The 22631-nt window shown below is 44.2% G+C and overlaps 1 protein-coding gene across 6 annotated transcripts in view; it reads right to left on the reverse strand.

The window, feature by feature from the left end:
* TBX4 (T-box transcription factor 4) overlaps positions 1–22631 on the reverse strand; it is a 98960-nt gene that overhangs the window by 17986 nt on the left and 58343 nt on the right. For 5 of the 6 annotated variants that reach the window (XM_081945437.1, XM_081945435.1, XM_081945436.1 and 2 more), the window contains exons 4-6: positions 10883–11002; positions 8482–8629; positions 4408–4560 (exon numbers count right to left, since the gene is read on the reverse strand). In XM_081945437.1, coding sequence (XP_081801563.1) covers positions 4408–4560; positions 8482–8629; positions 10883–11002 — 421 coding nt within the window. The remainder of the gene's footprint in view (positions 1–4407; positions 4561–8481; positions 8630–10882; positions 11003–22631) is intronic. The other variant, XM_081945433.1, reaches the window with a different exon arrangement.

The raw sequence follows: 22631 nt of genomic DNA on the forward strand, positions 1-22631 counted from the left end.
TGGCCTTTTTTTGCTCATTTTTGCCCCCCCCCCCCCGGACCACTCTGCAAGCCCCCAAAAGGCTATTCATGCCTTTAAAAAAAAACAGGCCTGTTTTTGCACCTGTAAAAACTTTTTTTTTTAAATTTGCCTCTTCAAAACCTTGGTGTGTCTTATACTCCAGTGCGTCTTATACTCCGAAAAACATGGTAGCTTTCTGAGCAGTTCGGAGAACCATCAATTGGAAGAAATCTCCTTTCAACAGACTTTTTGTTTTTCCCACCTTACGGGGGTTAATCAGAGATATCTGCCATTGGAGGGAGGGGGCAAACAGTCAAGAAGGCATCTCTGATCGCCCTCATTCATGTACTCTAGTCGCTGTCCTCTCCACTCTTGAACATGCCTCAGTATTATTTTTAATACCAATATTTACAGGAAGAACGCGATTGATCGTGAAAGTAACAACAGAAGTAGTTCATTGACTTAGGACCACAATTGGAACCAGATTTTAGGTTGTTAAGCAAAGCAGCTTTTCAGTGAGTCGTGCCCAATTTTATGACTCGTTTGGCCATGAGTGCTAATCAAATCAATGTAGTTGTTCAATGAATCAATGGCTCTGTCAGAACGGATGAAGCTTCTTAGATGAGAAGCGAAATGTCTTTTGAAAAACCTCCTTTGGAACATAAACACAGGAAGAGTTTCATTTCTTTCACCTCGTTTTTGTCCAGGTATTCCTCTCTCTCTCTACCAAATTAGGCCCCAAATTAAGCTTCCCCCCCTCCCCTTTCTTTATTCCTATAAAGATGGAAGCCAATAAGGCTGGAGCAATCCTTTTTCCTGGAGTGCAGCTTTGAAGCCTGGCACTAAGAAAACCGTGTCTCAACCTCATATAATGCAGAAATATTACCCCCTTCTTAAGACTGACGTTTTAAGAGGGTCCACGGGGTGATATCGTTCCATAAAGTTTTCTCGAAATGCAGCAGCTTCTGCACAGCTTCACTTTGCAACTGACAATCTTGACCCAAGTTATAGGGGGCCTCAGTTCCTCCCAGCTGCCTGAATCAAGCATTTTTTTTTGCTTTTTTTCTAAAAAGGTTTTGTCTCTGTTTTCTGCTAAAGGCAGACACAGACTTCAGAGGATGATTAGAACTGCAAAGAAAAACAATGGCTACCAACCTGCCTTCCATTGAGGAGCTGTACACTGCACGAGTCAAAAAGAGGGCCGTGAAAATATCTACAGACCCCCTCGCATCCTGGACATAAATTGTTTAGACTCCTACCCTCAAAACGATGCTACAGGGCACTGCACACCAAGACAACTACACAATGGACAGTTTTTCCCCGAACGCCATCACTCTGCTAAACAAATAATTCCCTCAACGTCAAACTATTTACTAAGTCTGCATTACTATTACTATTAATCTTTTCATCGTTCCTATCATCCATCTCCTCCCACTTATATAATATATAATATAATAAAAGGGTTGGAAGGGACCTTGGAGGTCTTCTAGTCCAACCCCTTGCTTAGGCAGGAGACCCTTACACCACTTCAGACAAATGGTTGTCCAATCGCTTCTTTAAAATGTGTTCCAGTGTTGGAGCATTCACAACTTCTGGAGGCAACTTGTTCCACTGATTAATTGTTCTCACTGTCAGGAAATTTCTCCTTTACTATTACTATTAGTCTTCTCATCGTTCCTATGACCCATCTCCTCCCACTTATGACTGCAGGACTGTAACTTTGTTGCTTGCATCCTAATGATTTATATTGATATTGATTGTTTCCAGATTGCTTATTTGTACCCTATGACTATTATTAAGTGTTGGGCCTTATGATTTGTGATGAATGTATCTTGTCTTTTTATGTACACTGAGAGCATCTGCACCAAAGACAAACTCCTTGTGTGTCCAATCACACTTGGCCAATATATCAATTCTACTCTACTCTACTTTACTCTTCTCTATTCTAAAATAGGAACACACACACACACACACACACACACAGACACCTCTTCTTCAGCTTCAACCTCAGTAATACACAGGCAAGCAATAGATACAAACTCAAGGTAACTCACTCCAAACTTGATTGCAGAAAATACAATTTCAACAAGAGAGTGGTCAACACCTGGAATGCTCTACCTGACTCCGTTATTACATCCTCAAACTCCCACAGCTTCATCCTCAAACTGTCTACCATGGACCTCACCCCATTCCTAAGAGGTCCACAAAGGGGGCATGCAGAATAGAATAGAATAGAATGGGATGGGATGGGATGGGATAGGGTAGGATTGGATAGGATAGGATAGAATAGGAATAAAATAGGAATATTGAATAGAATAGAATAGGATGGGATGGGATGGGATGGGATGGGATGGGATGGGATGGGATAGGATAGAATAGGAATAAAATAGGAATAAAATAAAAATATAGAATAGAATAGAATAGAATAGAATTCTTTGTTGGCAAGTGTGATTGGAAGCACAAGGAATTTGTTCTTGGTGCATATGCTCTCACTGTACATAAAGAAAAATAAAATAGATACATTCATCAAGAATCATAAGATACAACACTTGGGGATAGTCATAGGTTACTAATAAGCATTCAAATTATACTACGAAACAAATAAAACAATATAAATGGTAAAGATACAAGCAACATGGTTATAGTCATAAGTGGGTAGAGATAGGTACTAGGAAGGAAGAGAAGAAGAATAGTAATACAGTCTTAGTAAATAATTTGACATTGTTGTGGGAATTGGTTGTTTAGCAGAGTGATGGCGTTCAGGAAAAAACTGTCCTTGTGTCTAGTTGTTCTGGTGTGCAGTGCCCTGGAGGGCCATTTTGAGGCCAGAAGTTGAAAACATTTATGCCCAGGATGTGGCATAAGCGCACCAGCGTGCCTACCATCCCTGTCCTACTGTCCCCATTTATTTGTACTCATTTCCTGCGTTCATGTCCATGTTCACACTTACACCTGCTATCTTGTACATCAGGGGTGTCCAAACCTGGGAACTTTAAGACTTGTGGACTTCAACTCCCAGAATTCTGGGAGTTGAAGTCCACAAGTCTTAAAGTTCCCTAGTTTGAACACCCCTTTTGTACATGTTTGACAAACTAAGAAAGAAAGAAAGAAGGAAGGAAGGAAGGAAAGAAAGAAAGAAAGAAAGAAAGAAAGAAAGAAAGAAAGAAAGTAGGAAGGAAGGAAGGAAAGAAAGAAAGAAGGAAGGAAGGAAAGAAAGAAAGAAAGAAAGAAAGAAAGAAAGAAAGAAAGAAAGAAAGAAAGAAAGAAATTGACACAAGCTCATCCTTGACCGTGGGAGGGAAATTAAAAAAAAAAATCACCCTGCCAGTTCCTTCTCTAAATTTAATGGCTCTTTAAGCTTGCAATCCTCTTTTTTCCAGGACTCTGGAGGCATCTGGAGGTCTTCTTTTAAAGCCCAGTGTGGCCCCATAAAAAGGGAGCCAGGCCTGGATTTAACAGGGTCAGAAGATCCGGAAGACTTTCTGACTCCCAGTTGATGGACGGTAGCAAATAAATAACAAACCGACTGCCAACAAGCAGAGGATCAAAAGGGAGGGGGAGAAAACCCTTCAGGAATAGATTTTTCTCTGTGAAAAGATTTCAGGCTTAAATTGGGGGTGGATGGGGAAAAACACAGCCCCCCCTTCTTCATTTTCCTTGGCTTTAGTTGGTGCCTCATGAAGTAAAAAAGCAAGAATTACAGTAGTCCTCGACTTACGGCCACCACTGAGCCCCAAACTTCTACTGCTAAGCGAGACAGCTGTTAAGTGAATTTTGCCCCCATTACAGTATATGACCCTTCTTGCCACCGTTCTTAAGCGAATCATTGCAGCTGTTAAGTTAGTCCCACAGTCCCCCGTTTTTCTACACCCAACATCTTACAATACAATACAATACAATACAATACAATACAATACAATACAATAGTAGAGTTGGAAGGGACCTTGGAGGTCTTCTAGTCCAACCCCCTGCCTATCTTCAAGTCATGTGGTCCTGCCCACCATTAAAACCATCTTTCCAAGCAGCCACCATGTTTCCAGTGTCTTCCACCCCCACCCACCCCCCACTTGGAGCTGAACCCAGAAGAATATTTCTTCCAATGCTATCCTATTAAAAATGCAATGCATAAATAAAATCAGGACAAACAGGACGGAGAATATACTGTACTGTCTATAATTAATTTCTGGACTGCACCCAGCCTGCACATGTGGAAATAAGCAAGGCAGCTGTGGAAAAGAAAACTTTATATTTTTGAGAGTGATAATTCACATGAGGTTGCTGCAATGAAGAAGAATGGACCCTTTCAGATTTAAAAATGTTCTTTAAAAAAAATCTTATCTTATTGACGTTCAATTTGCATCTTCTATCGAATTCAAAAAAAAAAAAAAAAGCAAGCTACACACCCACCTTGTGATTTTGGTAGGATGTCACCGATATAAAGGAGGTTTCTGGGAACACATGGGTGCAAAAAGCTGTGTTCTTCGAGCCAAACGCATTGTTTTCATCCGCTTTCACAATGTGCAACCTGGGCTGGTATTTGTGCATGGAATTGAGAATGATCTGGGGGAGGAAAAGAAGAGAGAGAAAGATTATATATATATATGTCAGCGCAAATGCAACACAAATGTAACAAAGGCAACATAATTTAAAAAATGGCTTTCTGCCTGGATGGCTCCTAGGGTGAGCCGAAAGACAGAAAAGGGAAGCAACACCTCGAGCAATTTCAACCCAACTTGGTACACCGATGACTTACACTCTGGAGAAAAATACTGTGGGGGTAAGACACCCCTAACGCCCCTCAGGGTGTGTGTTCTGTTAAGATACAGCCTGTTGTGCCTGCAAATGGCTTCTGCCGTACTGCCATAAAATGACTTCTACTGTACAGCACAGTGGAGTTGCCATGGTAATGGCTCACAGTACTCCACAAGGGGGCTCCCTCTTGGTAAGGGGGAAAATCCAACATTAGAGATTACGTTTTGTCCAGACATTTCCCCCCCCCCCCCTATAAATAAATACCCAGACAACACTGGGTTATCAACACAAGTTACCAATAAATTCCTGTCCTGCTAAATGTCCCAAAGGTGCTTTTTTAAAGAAGCAACTGGATTTCCTTTGTTTTTCCTTGAAGGGAGAGACATGGGAACAAGGCCAGCCAATGAATAGGCATAGCAACTAAGTCAGCCAATGGAAGCTTAAACTGTGCAAAGAATTGAAACAGAAACTTAAGCAGTCTGCTGCTCTGAGAAGTAAACTAGCAGTCTGTCTGGGCTTGTCTGCTGATGTGAAAGTAACTGCTTCTGTTTGCCTGTAACTCTCCTGCCTTGTGTTTACTTGGAAGATCCACCTGTTGGTATTGTACATTTATTCACCTATTCTTATGTACATAGAGAAACTCCAAACTCGATTGCAGAAAATACAACTTCAGCAATGGAATTGTCGACGCCTGGAATGCTCTACCTGACTCCATTATTACATCCTCAAACTCCCACAGCTTCAACCTTCAACTGTCTACTGTGGACCTCACCCCATTCCTAAGAGGTCCGTAAAGGGGGTGTGCGTAAGCGCACCAGCATGCCTCCTGTCCCCATTTATTCATCCCCATTTCCCGTGTTCATGCCCATGTTTATACCTGTTATCTTGTACATGTACAACAAACTGAATAAATAAGTAATTAAGTAGATAAGTAAGTAAGTAAATAAATAAGTAAATAAATAAGTAAATGAATAAGTAAATACCGTATTTGTTGGAGTATAAGACGCATCTTTTTCCCTCAAAAAAAGAGGGTGAAAATCTGGGTGCATCTTATACACTGAATACAGCATTTTTGGCCTCCCGAAACCCCGCCCCTTTGCAAAAATGGACGTGCATCGCCTTTAGGAGGCTTCCAGAGTGCTCCTGCGGGCTGAGGAGGGCAAAAATGAGCGAAAAACAGGCCTTTTTTGGCTTGTTTTTGCCCCCCACCCCCAGCCACCAGGAGCACTCTACAAGCCTCCTAAAGGCTATGCGTGGCCCTTTTCTTGACAAAAACCGGCCCCGTTTTCGCGAAAAACGGGCCGTTTTGGGGAGGTCTGCAGAGTGCAAAAACTTTTTTTAAAAAAATTTGCCTCTTCAAAATCTTGGTCCGTCTTATACTCCGAAAAATACAGCAACTAACTAAATAAATAAATAAGTTAGTAAGTAAATAAGTAAATAAATAAAAGGAAAATAAACCAGTAAGTAAGTAACTAAGTTAGTAAGTAAGTAAATAAATAGAAGGTAAATAAACCAATAAGTAAGTAAATAAATAAGTAAATAAATAAATATGTATATATAAGTAAATAAATAAGTAAGTAAACGAATAAAAAAAAACAAATAAATAAATCGGATTATTTGACCATGGAGAATTCAGATTCTCAATGGAGTGGGGGGGGAGGGAACCATCAAGGAAGAGACCTTTCTCCATTTCAGTAGGTTTCTCTTCGGCTGACCTTCTCACTTGATGGAGCCCGATAGGAAGGTTAGAAAAAAACAGAAGCTCCATCTTTCTTGAATTGATGAGCCTGTCCTTTAGGTTGAGATCAGCTTGTTTTAATGCCCCCCCCTTTTTAAAAAATCCGGTGGCAAGGTATAACCTTACCCACCAAAGCAACTGCATCCTATATACCCTCCGAAATGCAGTTTTTATGGATGACATTTTCCAGATGAAGTTTCGCGCGCCCAAACCTCCTCCTCTTTGTGGGAGAATGAGAAGCTAGCATTTTCTGAGGGTTACTTTTAACTCTTTCGCTGCAGCTCAGGATTTAACCAAAAGAAAGAAAGAAAGAAAGAAAGAAGGAAGGAAGGAAGGAAGGAAGGAAGGAAGGAAGGAAGGAAGGAGAAAAAAATTAAGAAGACGGGAAGAAGGAAAGAGAGACGAAGAAAGGGAGGAAAGAAGCGAGGTAGGGAGGAAGTAAGAAATAAGGAAAGAGGGAGGGAGGAGAAGGGAGAAATACTAGAGAGGAGAAAGGGAAAAGAGGAAAGAAAGGAAGGAAGGAAGAAGGAAGGAAGGAGCAGGAGTGAGTAAGAAAGAAAGAAAGAAAGAAAGAAGACAGGAAGAAGGAAAGAGAGGAGAAGGAAGGGAGGAAAGAAGGGAGGTAGAGAGGAAGTAAGAAATGAGGAGGGAGGGAGGAATAATACTAGAGAAGAGAAAGGGAAAGGAGAAAGAAAGAAAGAAAGAAAGAAAGAAAGAAAGAAAGAAAGAAAGAAAGAAAGAAAGAAAGAAAGAAAGAAAAAAAAGTCGGTAGCATTTACATCTTCTAACTCAATGATGGTGAACCTTTTGTGCACTGAGTGTGCCCAAACCAGAATGCATTTGCATGGGCATACTGGCCAGCTGGTCTTTGGGTTTCTGGGACATGCCACCCAGCTAGCCTTCATGAGTTCTTCAGAGCACTGGAAACCCAAAGGCTAGCTGGCCAGCATGTGCATACCTGTGTTTTGGCTATTTTTAGCTGGTTTGGGGGCCATTTTGGGGGCTATTTTCAGGCCTTTTTCAGGCCGGTTTTCAAATTATTTTAGGGCATTTTTGAGGCCGTTCTCAGGCTGTTTTGGGGGCGTTTTTTTGTTTTTCTGCTGGAGCGCCAAAAAAAACGGCCTAAAAATGGCCCCCAAAACGGCCTGAGGAATTTTCTGACAGTGGGCACAATCAACCCATGGAAGAAAAGTTGCCTTCAGAAGTTTTGTGGGAGCTTCATCACTGGAAGCTTTCAAGAAGAGATTGGACTGCCATCTGTCAGAAATGGTGTAGGGTCTCCTGCTTGGCTGGGGGGGTTGGACTAGATGACCTACAAGGTCCCTTTCAACTCTGTTAATCTGTCTGTGAATAAAATAGAATGGAATGGAATGGAATGGAATAGAATAGTAGAGTAGAGTAGAGAAGAGAAGAGAAGAGAAAAGAAAAGAAAAGAAAAGAAAAGAAAAGAAAAGAAAAGAAGGGAAAAGAAAAGAAGTTGTGGGAGCTTCATCACTAGAAGCTTTCAAGAAGAGACTGGACTGCTATTTGTCAAAAATGGTGTTGTGTCTCCTGCTTGGGTGAGGGTTGGACGAGATGACCTACAAGGTCCCTTCCAACTCTGTTAATCTGTCTGTGAAGAGAAGAGAAGAGAAGAGAAGAGAAGAGAAGAGAAGAGAAGAGAAGTTGTGGGAGCTTCATCACTGGAAGCTTTCAAGAAGAGACTGGACTGCTATCAGTCAAATATGATGTAGCATCTGCTGGGAGGGGGGTTGGACTAGATGACCTACAAGGTCCCTTCCTACTCTGTAAATCTGTAAACGTTCATTAAAGGAAGCTGGGGGAATGTAAGAGAGAGCCCTCGCCGTAATCTTCATGGCGGAAATTATATCATTTTTGCAGGGACATTATTACCAGATAGGTGACATCCTTGTAGCTCCCTCTAGTCACTGGTGATCAGATGGCAGTATTTACCGAGCGAGGCTAGGAGAAACGTTAGAAATTTCTCTTACGTGTCCGAAGGGATCCAAATGGTTGTTGGTGAGTTTTAATTTCTGGAAAGACACCAGTTGACGCATCCAATGAGTTCCAGTAGCTGGAGAGTCAGGATGAACATATAATCGTCCGGGCATCGCAGGTTCAGCTTTTCCCGCCACCATCCTATGTTCAAAACAATACAATAAATTTAATTGAACAATAATCAAATTAAATGAAAGCACGGGGCGGGACTAGAACTGTGGTCAACAACTGGTGGGTTGTGGAGCACTGATGGTCCTCAAGAAAATGTTGGGCCGCAGAAAAATTATTTGCATTTTTTATATTGCACTAAATCAGAGGTCCTCAAACTACGGCCCCTGGGACGGATACGTACAATGAACGTTTGTGTTGCGGCAGAGAGTCTCCCCTTTCGGGGTCTTTTTGTGCGGGTCAGAGGGGGGCAGAAATTCTGACTTGGGGTCTGCTTCAGCCTCCTGATGGGGGGCTTTGGGCGAAGGCTGGAGGGAAGCGCTGCTAGTGGCTAAGATGGAACAGCGCTGTCCGAAGACACCTTTGTGGTCATATGACCGGCATGACTCGATGCTGAAGGCGAGCGGGACGCTGTTCCCTTCCCACCAAAGGTGGTCCCTCTTTTTCTACTTGCATTTTTAACGCGCTTTCGGCCTGCTAGGTTGGCGGAAGCCGGGACAAATAACGGGAGCTCACTCCATTACGCGGCGCTAGGGATTCGAACCGCCGAACTGCCGACCTTTCTGATCGACAAGCTCAGCGTCTCTAGCCACTGAGGGACCGCGTCCCTTTTGCAATCTAGAAACTTACAAACACAATTGGGAGGATAATTTCTGCCGCTAAGGGAGTTGTGCCAATTTTACAATCTTTTCTGCCCCGATTTGTTAAGCGGATCACTGCAGTTGTTAAGTGAGTGACATGGCAGTTACGTGAATCCAGCTTCCTCCATTGACCGCTTGTCAGTCCAAGCAGTCCTCAACTTACAACAGCTCATTTGGTCACCTTTCAAAGTTCCGACGACACTGGAAAATGCGACCTGTGACCGTTTTTCACACTTGCGACCTTTATAGCAGCCCCACGATGAAAAATTCAGGTGCTTGGCAACTGGTTCATACTTACGACCGCTGCTTTGTCCCAAGGACATGTGATCGCCTTCGGCAACCTTTTGATAAGCAAAATTGATGGGGAAGCCAGATTCACTTAACAACCATGGTACTAACCTATCAACTGCGGTGATTCACTTAACAACAGTGGCCCAAAAGGTCGTCAATGGGGCAAAGCTCACTTCAGAAATGTCTCCCTGAACAACAGAGATTCCTGGGCTCAATTGTGGCCGTAAGTCGAGGGCTACCTATAGTCGTCTGGGAAGGTTGAAAGTGGTGATCACATGACTTTTGGAGGCTGCAGGGGTCATCAATGCCTACCAGGTTAGCAAATGCCTAAATTTTAATCTGGTGACTATGAGGATGTGATAGTCATAAGTGCAGGAACCGGACATTTGTTGTTTGTTGTTGTTAGTTGCGAAGTCGGGTCCGACCCATCGCGGCCCCATGGACAGCGTTCCTCCAGGCCTTCCTGTCCTCTACCATCCTCTGGAGTCCATATAAGCTCACGCCGACTGCTTCGGTGACTCCATCCAGCCCCCTCATTCTCTGTCATCCCCTTCTTCTTTTGCCCTTCATCGTTCCCAGCATGAAGCTCTTCTCCAGGGAGTCTTTCTTCCTTCTCCTTAGGTGGCCAAAGTCTTTGAGTTTCCTCTTCAGGATCTGGCCTTCTAAAGAGCAGCCAGGGTGGATCTCCTCTAGGACTGACCAATTTGATCGCCTTGCAGTCCAAGGGACTCAATGCAGGAGTCTTCTCCAGCACCAGAGTTCAAAGGCCTCCATTCTTTGGCACTCAGCCTTCCTTGTGGTCCAACTTTCACAGCCATCCATTGCAACTGGGAAAACCAGAGCCTTGACTAGACGCCCTTTTGTTGGCAGGGGGATGTCTCTGCTTTTAATATGCTGTCTAGATTTGTCATTGCTTTCCTCCCCAGGAGCAAGCCTCTTTCAATTTCTTGGCTGCTGTCCCCATCTGCGTTGACCTTGGAGCCCAAGAAAATAAAATCTGTCACTGCCTCCCTTTCTTCCCCATCTATTTGCCAGGGAATTGAGAGGGGCCAGATGCCATGATCTTCGATGCCTTAATGTTGAGTTTCGAGCCAACTTTTGCCCTCTGGCATTTTAATTTTCAGTGCAAGGGTCATTCAGTCCTACCTACCCTACATGGTCCTTGTGGTGGAGGAAATAGGAGGAGGAAGGACTGTGGTGGGTGTTCACTGTCTTGAGTTATTCATAAAAAGTAATAAAGGTCGGATTTTTTAAAAAAGGAGATCAATAAATCATCATTGCGTTCATCACGTACCACTTGTTGTCGCAGAATTTGTATCGATGGTCATCTGCGGGGACAATATCGATCAGCAAGATGTACTTGGTCTTGGGGTTCATCCCGGTTACCTTTACTTTGTAGCTTGGAAACATCCTCCTTATGGGAAGGATGGAAGAAAGGAGGAGGAGGGGAAGGGAGATGGAGATGGAGATGGAGAGGAGGAGGACAGGAGGAGGAGTAAGAGATGGGGATGGAAGAGGAGAGGGGGGAGGAGGAGGAGCAGGGAAGAAAGAGGAAGGAAATGGGGAAGAAGGAGGGGGAAAGGGGAAGAGGCAGGGGGAGGAAGGGAAAGGAGGAGGAGTAAGAGATAGGGATGGAGGAGGAGAGGGAGAAGAGGAATAGAATAGAATGGAGGAGGAGGAAGAGATGAGGATGTGGATAGGGAGGACGGAAGAGAAAGGACGAGGAGGAGATGAAGAAGGAGAGAAGAAAAAGTAAAAGAAAAGAAGACAAAGACAAAGAAGAAAAAAAGAGAAGAAGAAGAATCAGAAGAAGAAGGTTAGGAGGGGGAAGAGAAAAAGATGAAGGAAAGAAGAAAAAGAAAAGAAAAAGAAATAGAAAAGACAAAGACAAAGAAGAAAAAGTAAAAGAGAAGAAGAGGAGGAGGAGAAAAAGATGAAGGAAAGCAGAAAAAGAAAAAGACAAGGAAGAAAAAGTAAAAGAGAAGATGAGGAGGAGGAGGAGAAAAAGATGAAGAAGGAAAGAAGAAAAAGAAAAATACAAAGAAGAAAAAGGAAAACAGAAGATGAGGAGGAGGAGGAGGAGAAAAAGATGAAGAAGGAAAGAAGAAAAAGTAAAATAAAATAAAAAGACAAAGAAGAAAAGAAGAAAAAGTAAAAGAGAAGCAGAAGAAGAAGAATCAACATTAGACACCTTGAAAAACAAACTGGATTATCCCAACTTTCTGTGACTTGATTGGGATGATGATTTCCCAGAACTTCTGTCTCATCAACCGTTATATCAACTAGGAAGTAAGGATGCCCATTGGGGCAGGAGTTCAAAAAACTCCTGCAACTGAAGCCACACACACCCCTTTTTTAGTGCAATGCACATGGGACACACATTAAAGAGCAGTAGGGCCTTTGATCATACAGTTAGGGTCACTATCTTCACCCTTTCTCTCCCTCCCCGCCTTCCTCCCTCCACCACACACACATCCACCTTCCCCCCCCCCACCCCATCCACCGTCACTCCAATGTGTCTTTGGGGCAGGGAAGTTTTAGCCCTACCCCAATGACACAACTGATAAATGTACAATTGGAGAAGTCTGCCTGGACCTCTTTCAACCATTAAGAGAATGACATTCATGGGAGCCACAGGTGGGCTTTACATAAGTTTATGTCACCGGTTTGCCACGCACTGAAACTGTGAGTGCTCGCATGCGCACAACTTTGCTCGCGCACATGGCTTGCACGCATGCGCTCGGCTTAGAAAACATGGGTAAATAGGATGGCATAGAGCTGGGCGGTGGGGGGGGGGAGGTCACCATTACCAGTTCACCCACCTTGGTTGGAACTGGCTGAATACCAACACTGATGGGAGGCAGCATGTTTGAGCATCTGCTCCCTCCTTTTACATGGCTGCCCCTAACTTTTGCAGCACACTCTGGTCGCTGATTTGACAAGCCCTTACCTTTCTACCTTTTCCGAAGGCCATTGAGACTCAACCTTTTTGGGGAACTGATCAAATTTGCAGATGACACCAAGCTGGCAGGAATAGCCAACACTCCAGAAGATAGGCTAAAGATACAGAAGGATCTTGGCAGACTTGAACATTGGGGGCTATCTAATAAAATGAAATTCAATGGTGAAAAGAGTAAGGTTCTACATTTAGGCAAGAAAAACGAAATGCACAGGTACTGTATAGGTGGTACCTTGCTCAACAGTAGTAACTGTGAGAGGGATCTTGGAGTCCTAGTGGACAACCATTTAAATAGGAGCCAGCCGTGTGCAGCAGCTGCCAAAAAAGCCAACACAGTTTTAGGCTGCATCAATAGAGGGATAGAATCAAGATCACGTGAAGTGTTAATACCACTTTACAAGGCCTTGGTAAGGCCACACTTGGAATACTGCATCCAGTTTTGGTCACCACGATGTAGAAAAGATGTGGAGACTCTGGAAAGAGTGCAGAGAAGAGCAACAAAGAGGATTAGGGGACTGAAGACTAAAACATATGAAGAACGGTTGCAGGAACTGGGTAGGTCTAGTTTAATAGAAAGAAGGACTAGAGGAGACATGATAGCAGTCTTCCAATATCTCAGGGGTTGCCACAAAGAAGTGGGAGTCAAACTATTCTCCAAGGCACCTGAGGGTAGAAGAAGAAGCAATGGGTGGAAACTAATCAAGGAGAGAAGCAACTTAGAACTGAGGAGAAACTTCCTGACAGTTAGAACAATTAATCAGTGGAACAGAAGTTGCCTCCAGAAGTTGTGAATGCCCCAACACTGGAACTCTTTAAGAAGATGTTGGATAGCCATTTGTCTGGAACGGTATAGGGCAGTGATGGCGAACCTTTTTTGGCTTGTGTGCCACAAGTGGGGGGAGCGCAGGGGGGGTCGAGTGCAGGCTGCCACACCCATAATGCAACGTGCAAACCCCCCCCCCCATTTTTACGTGATTTTTTTGCCTTCCCCAGGCTCCAGAGGCTTTATAGGAGCTTGGGGAGGGCAAAAAGAGCCTCCCCCGCCCCCCGGAGGCTTCAGGGACCGTCCCTGAAGCCTTCGGAACGCTTAAAACCACCCTCCGAGCAAACCAGAAGTGACTTCCGGGTTGCTCGGAGCGTGGTTTTAAGCATTCCGAAGGCTTCAGGGACGGTCCCTGAAGCCTCCGGGGGGCGGGGGAGGCTCTTTTCGCCCTCCCCAAGCTCCTATAAAGCCTCTGGAGCCTGGGGAAGGCGAAAAATAGCTTTTAAAAAGGTGAACTCAGCTGGCCAGCGCGCAAGCGCGCTGGCCAGCTGACAGGGCAGTGCCTCACGTGCCCTGACAAAGGGCTCCATAGGTTCATGTGCCATAGGTTCGCCATCACGGGTGTAGGGTTTCCTGCCTAGGCAGGGGGTTGGACTAGAAGATCTCCAAGGTCCCTTCCAGCTCTGCTACTGTATTATTATTGTATTTTATTGAGAATCTGGGATTGCATGGGTAGAGAACAGGAAAGGGGAAAGCTGAGCCCATTGTGGGAGATAATTACAGTACAGGGTTTCTTCAATTGTTAATATTGCTTTAAGGGAAAGATTCTCCTCGCACATATGTGCTAGTTGTTCCCAACTCTAGGGGGCGGTGCTCATCTCCGTTTCAAAGCTGAAGAGCCAGCGCTTGTCCAAAGATGTCTCCTTGGTCATGTGGCTGGCATGACTAAATGCCGAAGGCGCCCGGAACCCTCTTACTGTAAAGTTTCCTAACGATGCCATAACTGATTCATAATAATAGAGCCAATGTTTTAATACAAAAACCAGTGATTTATTAACAGCTTCATTAGGCATTATTCATTAGGCAAGATTTATTCGCAGTCATTTCTTTGCTTTATCTGCTTCTGAACTTTGCCCCCGTTCCTTTCCTCCCCTCAGTCTGTGTCATAAATCACATTATCCAATAGATACACCCATCTCAAACCAGCTACTGCAATCTGAGATTACAGTAGCTCTGCTGATGGTATGCGTGGAATGTCAACATGGAGAGTTGACACTTACCTTCCCACCAAAGTGGTTCCTATTTTTCTACTTGTATTTTTTACATGCTAGGTTGGCAGAAGCTGGAACAAGTCACAGGAGCTCACCCCGTTATGTGGCGCTAGGGATTCAAACTGCCAATCATTCTGATCAACAAGCTCAGCGTCTTAGCCACTGAGCCACCATGTCCCAATATTGCTTTATGTATTAGTTTTATGATTGCTGTAAGCTGCCCAGAGTTGCTTTTGTTGGGTGGCCATATAAATCTTTTAAATAAATAAATACATCAGGCTGTGTGCTTGGGGGTTACTGGCACCAAAGCAGTTCTTTCCATATTCCCCGCTAAGTGCCTGTTTACTCTCTTGCAATCCCTTTCCCTCCGATGAATATAAATCCAAACATTAATTCTCTTCTTGTTCATTATCCCAGTGCTGGGGTGGGCATGCCAAAGGGCGTAGGAATGGAAACGAAGAAAACCACAATGGCAAAATGACAGAATTTCTCACTCGGCAAATGCTCGACCTAACCACAGCAATGGCAGTCCCAATCATTGTCACTAAAGGAGGATCACCTGAACATTTCCAAGACTTTCCTATGTGATTCATGTCATCCCAAAGGGAGAATCATTTTTAAAGAAGTGTTTTCCTTTGATTTCTATCCATAGCCTCGAGACCCATTAGATTTTGTTGTTTTTTTTTTTTTTTCCCAAAAAGTTTTATTGGTTTTTTTAAAAACATTTATGTGGAAAAGGGGTAGGTGGAATTACAAATTTTGGCAGTTGCAAATGTGGCAGACGCCCCCTCCCTCCAAACTCCTAGATTACATCAAAATATCAAATCTTAATACATAATCATAAAAAGTCAGCATCTTAATTCTAGAAAAAATAATTTTCAATCAATTTATATAATTATAATATATAGTCTAGTTATAAATTCATTTTTACTTTCGGTCTGTTTATAACATTGTGATTTCCTTATTTATTTTTGTGATCTGAGTTTTCTTGGTGTTGCCCCTTCACCCCCCGCTGGCAGAGCTCCGGCCCCTCCCGTGTCCTGTATGACCGTTGTAGTATCTTCTGTTTTTTCTAGGTTGGCTTTGTTTTTTTCCATAAAGGCCTGTGCCTCTATGGGTGTATTAATTCTGATTCTTGTCTCCTCCCAGAATATTAGCATACCTTCAGGCATCAACCATCTAAACCACACCCCCTTCTGGTATAATTTATTCGCCAATTGCGAATAATTTTTCCTTTTTTCCCTAATTTTTTTGGGAATCTGCTTTAGAATGGTTATCTCCCTGTCACAGTATGTCAATGTTTGCCCCCTTTGCACACCCAGAATTTCATCTCTTGTGGTTTTCCTAAGAAATTTAATGTGAACCTCCCTGGGTACATTATGTGTTCTGGCATATGCTGAATTCACTCTATAAGCTAGGTCTATCTCCCAATCCATCTGCTGTTTATCTTTGTGTATGTATTCAGCTAAAATATTAGTCATAATGTCCCTTATGTTTTCCCCATCTGCTTCTATTACATTTTGAAATCTAAGATAAAAGGACATTCTCTCAAACTCTATTTTCATTTGTTGGATATCAAGTTCTTTGTTCCCCTTCTGTAAAGCCTCTACCCCCCCCCTCGCCTCCGCCACCCCACCCTCCACAAGGTCCAGTCTCTGTGAGTTCTTAAAGATTTGGGCTTGGTTCTGTTTAATTTCATCTTTCATTTCCCTTAACTGTTTCTTAATTTCCTCCTGGCCCTGTAGAATTTGTTGAAGCATTTGTTGAAAGTCTATCTCTGTAGTCTTGGGTTGCATCAGTTCTGTTATCTTTGACTGTGTAGCTGGGCTAGACGTTGCAGACGTTGGGGCAGAAGTAGCAAATCCAGGCTTTCCAGGAGGTGGTCTTTTTGGAGGCATGGTTTTTAAAGCAAGGAAATCTGTCAAAATAGAGACTGGGCAGCTGGAGAAGTAGAGCAGGCAGGCGAATCCAGAAGGCAGAGGATCCAAACAGATGGGGATTTCTTTAGTCAGTCTAGCAGTAGATGAAAATTTTTTCCCCAAAGAGTTCAAAGAAGAACAATCCACAAAAGATTCCTCTGGGTGGCTCGGAGACAAAGACCGGAAGCCTGAATTTTAGAGGTGGAGTCAGGTTTCACAGTTCATGAAGACAACGGAAGTGTGCCATCTTGCCCTGCCAGCTTTGGGCTCAGAGGCATAATAAAGTTTTAAAAATTCAAAAAGTTCTCAGTTCACCCATAGATTCTGGAGCTAAGTCCAATGGAAGTCACTTTTATGAGGGTGAGGCATCATTAGTTGGCTCTCCCCCCTCCTCCTTCCCCTGAGGGCGAAAGCAAAATCTTCTCAAGCCGCTTGTCCAAGGGAGGGGGGGAAATCCCCCTCCCTCTAGCCGCACCTCTGGCAAAAGTCCGAAAGTTTAACTTTTTTTCTTAAAAAGATGCTGAAGGGTCCATAAATTTAAGATAGAGGGAATGGAGAAGGGCAGCCTCTCACCACATTGCCGCTGCTTCGTTCAATAGCGCGTTCTCCGATCGGCATGGGGCGAGGCGCGCGCACACGGGCGCCCTCCGATACTGCTCCCCGGTGCCTAGAACGAAGCGGAGGAGCCCCCGCCAGCCGACGCCGACGCCAGGACCCTCCGCGAGCCGTTCCCTCGGCAGGACACCTCTCCGGGGCGTCCTGTGCCCCCCCAGAAGCGGGGGAAGCCCACCGGGAGAGCGGGAGCAGGCAAAGGCTTGCCTGTCGCCGTAGCCGCCGGAACCGGAAGTCCTAGATTTTGTTGTTAGTTGCTGCAACAGTCACGTCTGAATTTTCGCAACCCCATGGATCATAGCATGCCAGGCCCTTCTGTCTGAGTTGGTTTGTTTTGTTTGTTTGTTTGTTTTATTGGATGTATATGCCGCCCTTCTCCCAAAGGACTCAGGGCGGCGTACAGCATTAAAAAACACATATTACAAAAGTTAAAAGGAAATTAGAAACAATCCAAAAAACAAACCCAATTAATATGACAATAACATTTTAAAAATTAGATAAAATTAACAGGCCAGGCCGGCTTGCTGGAAAAGCCAACTTTTTAGGGCACGTCGGAAGGACCGGAGGTCAGGGATTATGCGAAGCTCCGGGGGCAGCTCATTCCAGAGGGAAGGCGCTCCCACAGAGAAGGCTCTCCCCCTGGGGGTCACCAGCCGACACTGTCTGGCCGACGGCACCCTGAGGTGGCCAACTCTGTGGGATCGTACTGGACGGTGGGAGGCTACTGGTGGCAGTAGGTGGTCTCGCAGGTACCCTGGGCCTAAGCCATGGAACGCTTTAGAGGTCATAATTAACACCTTGAATCGCACCCGGAAAACAACTGGCAAGCAGTGCAAGCCACCTAAAAGGGGTGTAACATGGGATCACCTATGTACCCCCATGCTAACCTGCGCGGCCGCATTCTGGACCAGCTGAAGCCTCCAGGTGCTCTTCAAGGGCAGCCCCATGTAGAGAGCGTTGCAGTAGTCCAGGCCAGAAAGGACGAGGACGTGAATGACTGTGCACAGGGCATCCCGATCCAGGAAGGGGCACAACTGACGTACCAGGCGAACCTGGTACAAGTTGGTCCAAATAACCATCTCATCCCTTTACTGTCCCTTTCTCCTTCTGCCTTCCATCTTTCCCAACTCTTCTCTATTGAGTCCTCTCTTCTCATTAGGTGGCCAAAGTATCTGAGCTTCAGCTTCAGGATCTGTCCTTTCAAAGAACAGCCGGGGTGGATTTTCTTTAGGATCAACTGATTATTAGACCATTAGACATGCAACTGCAAAAATACATGCCCATGTTTTAATTTTTGCATGCAATTTGAGATCTTCCCACTTCAAGATCAAGGGAGGCACTAATACCATTCTATAAAGCCTTAGTAAGATCACATCTAGAGTACTGCATCCAGTTTTGGTCACCACACTATAAAAAAGATGTGGAGACTCTAGAAAGAGTGCAGAGAAGAGCAACAAAGATGATTAGGGGACTGGAGGCTAAAACCTACGATGAACGGTTGCAGGAACTGGGCATGGTTAGTGTAGTGAAGAGAAGGACCAGGGGAGACATGAGAGCAGCCTTCCAATATTTGAGGGGCTGCCACAGAGAGGAGGGAGCCAAGCTATTTTCCAAGGCACCTGAAGGCCAGACAAGGAATAATAGATGGAAACTGATCAAGGAGAGATTCAACCTGGAAATAAGGATAAATTTTCAGACAGGGAGAACAATCAACCCATGGAACAGAAGTTGCCTTTGGAAGTTGTGGGAGCTTCATCACTGGAAGGTTTCAAGAAGAGACTGGACTGCCATTTGTCAGAAATGGTGTAGGGTTTCCTGTTTGGGTGTGGGGTTGGTCTAGATGACCTACAAGGTCCCTTCCAACTCCGTTAATCTGAATCTATCTAAGATGATAAAAGATTTGGAGACTAAAACATGAAGAACGGTTGCAGGAACTGGTCATGGCTAATCTAGGGAAGAGAAGGACCAAGGGAGACAGGATAGCAATCGTCCAAAATTTGAGGGGGGGGGGGCAAAAAAGGCAATGTAATCCTAAAATGCATTTACAGAGGGATGTAATCAAGATCAAGTGAGGTACAAATACTACTCTATAAAGCCTTAGTAAGACCACACCTAGAATACTGCATCCAGTTTTGGTCACTACGATGTAAAAAAAGATGTGGAGATTCTAGAAAGAGGGCAGAGAAGAGCATCCAGGATGTTTAGGGGACTGGAGGCTAAAACATACGATGAACGGTTGCAGGAACTGGGCCTGGCTAGTCTAGTGAAGAGAAGGACCAGGGGAGACAGGATAGCAGTGATCCAATATTTGAGTGGCTGCCACAGAGAGGAGGGGGATCAGGATATTTTCCAAAGCACCTGAAGGCCAGAAAAAGAATAATGGATGGAAACTGACCAAGGAGAGATTCAACCTGGAAATAAGGAGGAATTTTCTGACAGTGAGACCATCAACCCATGGAAGAGAAGTTGCCTTCGGAGGTTGTGGGAGCTTCATCACTGGAGGCTTTCAAGAAGAGACTGGACTGCCATCTCTCAGAAATGGTGTAGGCAGGGCTGTCTTAATGCATGGGCCCCACGAGCATAGGGGCCCCCATACTAATCTGTGTATGTTAACCCTTCCATGCACCTTGTATCCTACAAATATAGCAGCATATGTATTACATATTACTGCATTTTTAAATTAACATACAAATATGTGTTGGAATTTTATCAACCATTTACATTTTTATTCCTGTGAGTAGTTGTCGTAGGGGCCCCAGTAAGCTGCTTTGCCAGGGGCCCATAATGCTGTTAAGGTGCCCCTGGTTGTAGGATCTCCTGCTTGGTCGGGCAGGGGGGGTTGAACTAGATGACCTTCAAGATCCCTTCCAACTCTGTTAAATTGGTAAATCTCTCCCCACCCCGAAAAGAGACGGAATAGGGGGGGGGGGAGTGGAGGAAAGACAATACAGTACTTAATTTTTAAGGTCGAGATTTCTTCTCCTTACCTTTTTTGTTATTTATTTTTTTTAAACTAAGCTTTAGAAAGCTCTTCTAAAATCAGGCGCACACGCCTGATATATCTGGATTGGCGGAAATACCATCCCAAGGAAAGATAAACTGAGTTTTGAAATATACACCAACAACAATGGAAAAAGAAAGGGAGAGAGGAGGAGAGAATGAAAGGAAGACAGGGGAAAGAAGAAAGAGGTAAGGAGAGGAGGATGGGAGAGCAAGAGAAGGAGAGAGGGTAGGAAGGGGAAGAGGAAGAGTAGGAGAAAGGTAAGGGAAGAAGGAAGGGGAAGGAGAGGAGGAAGGAAGGAAGGAGAGAAGGGAGGGAGGGAGAAAAGAAAGGGAAAACAAGGTGGAAGGGATGGTAAATAAAGCAACCTAAACTGTATGTTATAACCTATTAAATGAAATAATAAATGTATAAGAATGACAAATGTAAAGAAGAATAACAATCATCTTTGTTGCTCTTCTCTGCAATCTTTCTAGAGTCTCCACATCTTTTCTACATTCAGTTTTGGTCACCACGATGTAGAAAAGATGTGGAGACTCTAGAAAGAGTGCAGAGAAGAGCAACAAAGAGGATTAGGAGACTGGAGGCTAAAACATATGAAGAACGGTTGCAGGAACTGGGCATGTTTAGCTTAAGAGAAAGAAGGACTAGGGGAGACATGATAGCAGTCTTCCAATATCTCAGAGGTTGCCACAAAGAAGAGGAAATCAAACTATTCTCCAAGGCACCTGAGGGCAGAACAAGAAGCAATGGGTGGAAACTAATCAAGGAGAGAAGCAACCTAGAACTGAGGAGAAATTTCCTGACAGTTAGAACAATTAATCAGTGGAACAGAAGTTGCCTCCAGAAGTTGTGAATGCTCCAACATTGGAAGTTTTTAAGATGATGTCGGATAACCATTTGTCTGAAGTGGTGCAGGGTTTCCTGCCTGGGCAGGGGGTTGGACTAGAAGACCTCCAAGGTCCCTTCCAACTCTGCTATTGTATTGTATTAATCATGTGAATGTATACTTAAAATGGTATGTAAGAGAATAAAAATGATAATACATTATTTGAAAAATAATAATAAAATCAGGCGCACACACAAGGACCCACATGGACAGGCCAGACACAAAGTGTGTTCAGGACAATTATAAACAGGGCTTGCTGGGAGATGGAAAACGGGTATTTATGAGGGCCACGTTAGAACAGCTTCCTCTCTCTTCTACCCAGCGGGCCCTATCCAAACCGTTGGCCCTTCTAAGCTACTAAAGGAGCCAAGATTTGAAATATTCTTAAGGCTAAGTGCTTTTTAATGGCATTTAAAATTAAGCTTCAGCATATGGACTCCATACACAAGAGACACGTCGGAGTTAATAATGTTCTGTAGAAGAGGACTGTAAAATAAATAGTGGGAGCCGAAGTCCGGCCGTAATATATACAACTGAAATTCTTCTCTGGAGAACAAATGAAAAAAAAAAAAACCTTGCATCTCCTCCGAGGTGCCCGTTTAAGCTGCAAGCTGCGCCGTAACAGCTCTGAATAACATCGGGGGCCACAAATCGGAATGGCTCAACCGGCCAGAGGCACCTGCCAATTTTCGCCTCCTTTTCCAGGGGGGGGGAAGCATCCCCACTCCACACCCACCCACCCACCCCCGTTTTCAGCTGGATGCAGGGTCTCATGGCCATGTCATCATCCTGATAGGCTGATGCATTTTGAGGCACGCCAAGCAACAGGATGGGGGGAGTCAGCATTTTCATTTTTTTTTTAAACAAAATTTTATTGGTTTTTTTAATATTTTACAAAGGGAAAAGGTAGGGGATAGGTTACAAATTTTGGCAACTGCAGTGTGCGGTAGGTGCGCCCCCCCCCTCCATACTCATAGTATACATTTGCACATAGTTCATTATTAGGTAGTAACATAATAACATATAGTCAGCATGTAAGTTCAGTTAATAATTTCGATCAATTTATGTCAGGTGTATTTTCTTACTCATTTTTGTGATCTGAGCTTTCTCGATGTTGCCCCATCTCCCCCCGCCGACAGAGCTCCGGCCCCTCCCGTGTCCTGTGTATCTGGTGGAGGATCATCAGGTTTTTCTAGGAGTAGTTTGTTTTTTTCCATAAAGGCCTGTGCCTCTATGGGTGTATTAATTCTAACTCTTGTCTCCTCCCAGAATATTAGCATGCCTTCAGGCATCAACCATCTAAACCACACCCCCTTCTGGTATAATTTATTTGCCAATTGCGAATAGTTTTTTTCTTTTTTCTCTTACTTTCTTGGGGATCTGTTTCAGAATGGTTATCTCCTTATCTTTGTATGTCAGGGCTTGCCCCCTTTGTGTACTCAGAATCTCATCTCTTGTGCTTTTTCTAAGGAATTTAATATGTACCTTCCTGGGAACATTGTGTGTCCTAGCATAAGCTGCGTTGTTTATGTTGGCATGGCTGCGAGGTGCATCCCAAAACTTGGAGGGAGGGGAGGAAAGGGAGAAGCAGGGGAAGGGGAAGGAGGAAAAAAGGAGAGGAAGGGAAGG

The sequence above is a fragment of the Natrix helvetica genome (assembly GCF_964273705.1).
Source record: "Natrix helvetica genome assembly, chromosome: 2".
In the NCBI taxonomy this organism is placed as follows: Eukaryota; Metazoa; Chordata; class Lepidosauria; order Squamata; family Natricidae; genus Natrix; species Natrix helvetica.